We start from the raw sequence: 6,818 nt of genomic DNA, 5'->3' as shown, positions 1-6,818 counted from the left end.
ATTTTGTTCATTTATTCATTACTGTACTCAACAAAAATTAATTGAACTCTACATTCTTTGGTCCAGGCACTAATTAATATTTACATCTATGTTTATAACCAGATAGATAGATAGATAGATAGATAGATAGATAGATAGATAGATATAGATAGATAGAATCCTTGCCACAGCTTTCTGAAATAGCTGTACCTTTTCCTATTTTACAGGTGAGAAAACTGAAATCCAGAGAGATTAGGATGAGAATTAAGTGAAATCTTACATGAAGGCATTTTAAAATGCTGGCATATAGTAAGAACTTAATAAATGTTAGCTACTATTAATATTAGGCTGGAGTGCCTGCTAATAAGAAAGATAAGGCACTGTCCTTGCCTTTATTGTTTCTAGTTTACTGGAAGATATAAACTAATCCAGTCAATTACAAAACAGTATGTTATGACAAAGAAAGTCTAGGGTACTCTGAATTATCAAGAAAGACTTTCTAGAGACACAGTATGTAGCACAGAGCCATATGGAAAGCATGGTAGACACTCAAAAACATTCTTTAAATATGTAAACAAATGAAGTACACCAAAATTGATACCTAAAGGTTAGGTAAGATTGTGCGTAAATAAAGGTGGGGAGAAAGAATGTCACAGGCTGAATGAAGTAAGAGCATGTGCAAAGGCCCAGAGGCAAAAGAATGTGTGTCACATTGGAGGAACTAAAAGTCAGGAATGGCTGGAGAGTAGAGTACTGGGAGAATAAAAAGAGATGAGGAGAGGCCTCCTGGTCATTGTAAACAAAATGAAAGAGTGGCAAGTGTGGTGAGAAACATGATGATGATGAGATTTGGTTTTCAGAAAACCAATCAGGCTGCAGCATGGAAAATGGATTAGAGGAGGGAGTTCGAGTGGAAGCTGCGATACCAGTTAGGAAGCCGTGTAGGTCAGGAGTGAGAGCATGGGCTTACATGATGTGTACTGGGGATAGGAATAGGCGTGAGAGACTTTGAGGAGGTAGAATTGAAAGGCCTTTAAGACAGGTTGGGTTTGGGAGAAATAGAAGAGATGGAGTAAAGGTAACAACCAGGTTTCTCCCTTGGGAAACTTGGGTGTATTTTGCCATAGTTCTAAGAAAAAGAACACATGAAAGAGATGAGTAAGATTGCAAGAGATCTGAGGAGGCATGGACAAAGATTCATTTTTGGACATGTGGAGCCTGAGGGGCCTGTGGGACACGAAAGAGATTTCCACTAAGCAGATGGGTACGTGTGTGGGGCTTGGGAGAGAATCTGGCTAGAGATAGAAAGTTGGGAATTGTTAAAACACAATGGTAATCAGAGCCATGAGATTAGGGAAGGCGCATAGAAGTGTGGGCTGAGCAGAGAAGAGGGCCCTGAGAAACATGGCTGAGGAGTATTTAAGGGATGACAGGAAGAGACTGAGAAAGAGCAGCCACAGAAGTTGGAGAAAGCCAAAGGAGAACATGGTATCATGAAAGTCAACGGAAGAAAATGTTTCGAGAGGAAGGGAGCAAGCAATCTTTGGTGACAAATGCCACTAATGGGTCAAGGAAGAGAGTGTAGCGTAATGGTCAAGCACTTACGCTTTGGATTCAGATTATATGGCAGGTCAGGAGAAGCAACCACCAACTCAGGGCTGCATCTCTAGATGTAGAACTCACAGGCTAAGAAGTGACAATTCCAGAGCTCAGTCTATATCTGTGGCCTATTTGGAGTTCAACTTGGTCACCCTGACTATCAAGTGAGGAGTATGCTGGAGTCCCAAGCCCATGGGGTCTTCCCTTGGGGGCATTCTCACCTGGTCCAGGATCTGGAGATGCAGCCTGGGTCTCTGTTCACAGAACCTCCGCACATTTCAGCAGCAGCTAGAGCAAGGCAAGCTCCTATACAAGCAGCAGCTGGCAGAGTGTCGGCAGCAGGAGAACCTCACTGAGAGCCTGACCATCCAATCGGATGCCCTGCGGGCTCAGCATGAGGCTTTCCTGGAGCAGGTGGGCTCTTCCTGTCACCTGCCCTGCACTGCCTCTCTCTTGGGAGGGGACAGCCCCTCATAGGATGGCAGAGGAGAGGAGAGGGTGATTTGTCATGGAGTCTCGTGGGGGAGGGGACAAAGGTAATAGGATGGCTTGAGAAATGGTCTCTTCATGGGGACTCCTAGGAGGAGATGATTCCTCTTGGCAATACCTTGAAGAAGACATTTCAGGAGCTCACTTCCAGAGTTCATCTCTCCTCATTCAGATGGGCAAGGCCTTTCTGGGGCCCCTGAGCCAGCTGCAGGTGGCCGACTTTGAGGAGATTCGGAGCTACCGCGCACCACCAGAACCTGTGGTCCAGGTGACTGATGCGCTATGTGACCTGTTCCACCGTGAAAGAGGCTGGGCCAGTGCCAAGCAGCTGTTATGCACTGAGGACTTTTATCAGGTAGGAAAGGTGGGGCACAATGAGTGAGGAGAGCGGAGGCATAAAGGGGCAACTCGGCAGGATGAGGCTGCTGGGACAAGGTTCCGAGCATCTGTGTCTTCCCCCGCCCCCTTTAACACACACTCTCCCAGGAGCTGGTGTTCTTCCCCAAGGAGAAGATGACGGACTCAGAGGTGATAAAGTTAAACCTGGCTCTGAAGGCTCTAGGTATGAGCGATGCAGCCTTGCGGGCAGTAAGCATACCTGCAGCAAACCTGGCAGCCTGGCTCTGGGCCGTTCTGCACTACAGGCTGGCACAACACCGAGAGCTGCCCACGGCTCTGCTACTGCGGCAGGTAGAGGCGACACTGGCTCGGGAGCAGGCGCGCCTGGCCCACTACCAGTTCCAGGCTCAGGAGATCCTAGAGCACAATTTGGCCCTGACCAAGAAGCTGGAAGATGCCCAGGCTTCCCATAACCATCTGGTAGAGAATCTCAGTTTGGCTCAGTGTGGCCAGTATCACAAGTGGCCCATAAAAGCTGCACTGCTCACGCCCATGCATTCCTGGACTACAGAGCTCCAGGTAATCAGCCCCTCCCAGATTTACCCCAAAAGTTCATTTTGCACCACTGCCTGCACGCCTCTGCTCCTCCCTGTGCCCCCACTGCCTCCCTCTGTCCCACTCTGCCCTCCTTGCCATGCTTTCCTCCACACCTGCCTTGCTCCCTCTCTGCCAGACTCTCTGCCTATACCCTCCTCACTGGCCAATACACCCTCTGGTCTTTCCTTCCACACCAGAAGTTAAAGGGGCACTGCATGACTGTGTTTGGAGATGCCCTCCTGTGTTCAGCTGCCATTGTCTACCTGGGTCCCTTCCCGCCACTGCGGCGCCAGGAGCTACTGGACAAGTGGCTGGCTCTGTGTAGGGGCTTTCAGGAGACCCTGGGCCCGGATGATGTGGCACAGGCACTGAAGCAGAATCAGAAATCTGTCACCGTGCCACCAAAGAAACCCCTGCTTGCCACATGCTCTCCCTTCAGCCTTCTGTCCTTGCTGAGCTCTGAATCCGAACAGTTCCAGTGGGACCGAGACCTGAAGCCCCAGGCAAAGTCAGCCCGCCTGGCAGGCCTGCTTCTGCGAAGTCGCACCCACTACTTCAGTTGCCGTTGGCCTCTGCTCCTTGACCCCAGCAACCAGGCCCTCATCTGGCTGAACCCACTGCCTCTGGAAGAGACTAGATGCTCGGCCCCAGGTCCCACCATGGACAGAGGTAAAGCCAGGGATAATAATCACAATGCTTCTCAGGTGTCTGAAGTGCCCAACACTCTAGCCACATGTGATCTTCCCTTTTATAATGAAGACACCAAATTTTTGTGACCAGGCATCCCAGATTTCACCAGCCTACAAGCTATTTATAAATTAGGTCACATTTACATTTTTTGGCCCGTGTTACAATGATTCTGAATCTACATGGCTGACCAGTCCATGATCTTCCACTTCCTTGGTCTGGTCAGCACTACTGGAAACTTGTCCTACAACTCAGAGCTTTACTACCAAATTTGTCCTATGTTCAGGAATTCTGGGGAAATACTTGTGTTGGCTCTGCTTGGATCAGGGACCCATCTGTGTGAGTGTCGGAAGGAGCATTTCCTAGGGAAAGGAAACGAGGGTGTTTATTCCCCAGAAGAAGGGGCTAAGGGTTGCACTGGTGAAAATAACAGACATCTCCAATGGAAGGTGTATAATAAAGGCATCTGTAACATAGGCTCTGTCATCAGGCTATCTGGGTCAAACATCTGTCCTTTGCGAGCTATTGACCTAAGGCAGGGCACCTAATCTCTCTAAACCTAAGTTTATTTGCTGGTAAAATAAGGGTCTTAATTATACGCACCTCATAAAGTATTGTGAGTATTAAGTATGGTAATTCATGTAAAATGGGTTCACACAATGCCTAATACGTAATAAGTTCTCCAAAATGTTAGTCATTATTACTACTAATATAGTGTCGCTACCATTATTACAGCCCATCCCTTGGCTACCCAGCACTACTTTCCATCGCACCCACACACCATTACAAAAACGCCTATTACAGAATTATCCCATGTGCAACTATACATTAACCCACTCCCTCTCTAATAAGAGACACCCTGAAGAAACTTCTAGCTGCTGCGTTTGATTCTGAGTCCGGGAACTCTGAATGGTGCTCATTGCTCTTGATCAGATCTGGATGAGGGTCTTCATGCTTCTGTAACCTATGACAGTGCATACGCCATCACACCACATTGACATACCTGATATGCAAAGTGAAGCAAAATCAACCCCAGATAACTACAATTCCTGCTTAGAAACTGGGAAAGGGTAAGAAACACACATACGGTGTATTAGTCTCTAGCATGTACCGTCTAATGCCAGACAGAGATAGTAAGGCAAATGATTAGCATTATTTCACTGGCTCTGGAGTTCAGGGACAATCTGTTGTTCAGCTACCCTGGGTTCTGATAAATAGTATGTTTTTTGCCCACTGTTCCCAGGGCTGTCTGTGAAAGGAAAGTTGGGCAAGAGTCCCNCCCAGACCTCCAGGCCTCAATTCCCAGTGTGGCCAAAGCCATGGCTCTCATCCACCTTTCGGCTGCCAGCTACCATGGACACCTGTGCCCTGAATTGCCACTCGTCACCCCCAAGACCTTCCTAGACTTCCTGGACACCTTCGTGCTGCTGCAGCAGCAGATGATCCTGCAGATGAAGAGCAAGGCCCAGCGGTGAGTGGCCCCGTTCCCTGCACTGCGCCTCCTTCTGCTCCCTCCAGTCCACTTACTGGCACATTGTATCTCCAGGGTCCACAATGCCCTGGGGAATATGACAATGCTGATTGAGCGGCACAGTGCTCACACCAACCTGATCTTCAACTTGGAACAGCAGCTGAAACACTCCCGCAGGGTAAGGGGGAGATTATGAGGCATGAACGGTAGGGTCAAAGCAGGAACCCCAAAGGCGACTTTGTAGGAACCAACCAGATTAAACCTTAGTTCTTGTCTCCAAAGAGTCCCCCTTTCCCCATGGGATCTTTCTAACCCCTGCTGCCTCCTCCTTTAGAGCTTAGGCTCAAAGTCTGCCCATCACAGCTGAGACCTGGTTGATGGTTCTAAACATGTGAAACCCAAGTGTCTGCTTCTGGTCGCCCCTAGTACCTTGACTGTGTGAAGTTCAGTATGCTCCCCAAGATCTCTGTAAATCCCCATCATTTACAGATTGATGATCCCAGTGATGGGGCCGGGATTACATTCTCATGGTCGCCTCTCTCTCTTAACCTCTTTTCTCCTGAATTCTCTATCACTGCTAGTTGGCGTGCCTCTAGTAGCTATCCTCTTTTCCCATACCACTTTGTCCCTCTACCTCTTCCTTCCACAAAGTGCCAAATATACAAGGCTACTGTTTAGAGTAGGGAAATGTGGATGGGTGATGGCAGTAGGGGCAATTTATATTCTAGAACAGAACCAGAAATAGATTTAAATAGCATACTAGACCTCAATGTCCTGAATTACATCAGTCACCCTCCTCTACAGGGCATTTCCCAGTGACCAACTTTTCTCTACTCCCATCACCCCAATACCTGCCCCACAATGTTATTCAGCCACCCCACTTTTCTTTTAGAGCTCCCCAAGTATAATTCTCATATAATAAGATATTTTTTTCCAGTCCAAACCCTAAAATCCTGTTGCTTTCTTAGAGCAATTTTCTTTTTGAATAAACGAATCTCTCATATCTAGCTAAAACTGGTGCAAGTGGAGTCATCACACCTTCTATAGCCAGATACTCTAAGTTAAAAATGTTTTCCCAAAATAAAGAGGTTTTTTGTTTTGTTTTTAATAAGAATAATTCTGAAATAGCATTTTTTAAAGTTTCTACTACACAAGATTTTGATGCAGGATAGGGTATAACTACAGAGAAGTGAAGCAGTGATCAGCTCCCAGGCAGACAATCTGACTTACTTTCTCTTGGGCTTGCAGGCCTTACAGCCCCTAATGCCTCACCTGCCTTTTTTGATGGGTACCCTCAGGGCTATCTCCCAGTGCGGCACAACTCTAGGCGCATGGCTTACATTATGTCTACATACGTGGTTTTCATTGTGTCCCATATGGATGGTGTTCCCTGAAGTTCTCGTGGGGCTGGTGCCTCCTATCACCCGCCACCAAGGATCACTAGCTTAGATCAAACCTCAAGACTCAGTTGAGATGCAAAGAAAGAGAGAAGTTCATGGGGGGTCAGCAGTCCTCTCTCCCATGTTTTCCGTATTGCAGTTTTTTGTCTTGGGCCCTACCTTTTCCCAAGATGATTAATACCAGGAATTGTTGATCTGGTTTAGGGGTGCTATTATTCTTTGATCCCTACGTCAGTTATATCGGAGTACAACATAAG

The 6,818-nt window shown here is 47.4% G+C and overlaps 2 protein-coding genes across 2 annotated transcripts in view; both read left to right on the top strand.

The window, feature by feature from the left end:
• The window catches only part of LOC109376523 (dynein heavy chain domain-containing protein 1-like), a gene marked incomplete at its 5' end in the record, with an annotated part of 76,243 nt that overhangs the window by 54,253 nt on the left and 15,172 nt on the right, over window positions 1–6,818 (top strand). The window contains 5 exon segments of the mRNA XM_019632457.1: window positions 1,744–1,823; window positions 1,825–1,992; window positions 2,240–2,422; window positions 2,554–2,985; window positions 3,201–3,672. Coding sequence (XP_019488002.1) covers window positions 1,744–1,823; window positions 1,825–1,992; window positions 2,240–2,422; window positions 2,554–2,985; window positions 3,201–3,672 — 1,335 coding nt within the window.
• On the top strand, window positions 4,981–6,793 carry LOC109376528 (dynein heavy chain domain-containing protein 1-like). Its single transcript, XM_019632477.1, has 2 exons — window positions 4,981–5,161; window positions 5,237–6,793. Exons 1-2 carry the CDS (start codon window positions 5,010–5,012, stop codon window positions 5,355–5,357), a joined length of 273 nt encoding a protein of 90 aa, XP_019488022.1. The 5' UTR covers window positions 4,981–5,009; the 3' UTR covers window positions 5,358–6,793.

Source organism: Hipposideros armiger, unplaced genomic scaffold (genome assembly GCF_001890085.2).
Source record: "Hipposideros armiger isolate ML-2016 unplaced genomic scaffold, ASM189008v1 scaffold_1146, whole genome shotgun sequence".
Lineage (NCBI taxonomy): Eukaryota > Metazoa > Chordata > Mammalia > Chiroptera > Hipposideridae > Hipposideros > Hipposideros armiger.
The sequence above is the reverse complement of the archived record's forward strand: the minus strand, read 5'-3'. Positions and strand labels throughout refer to the sequence as shown.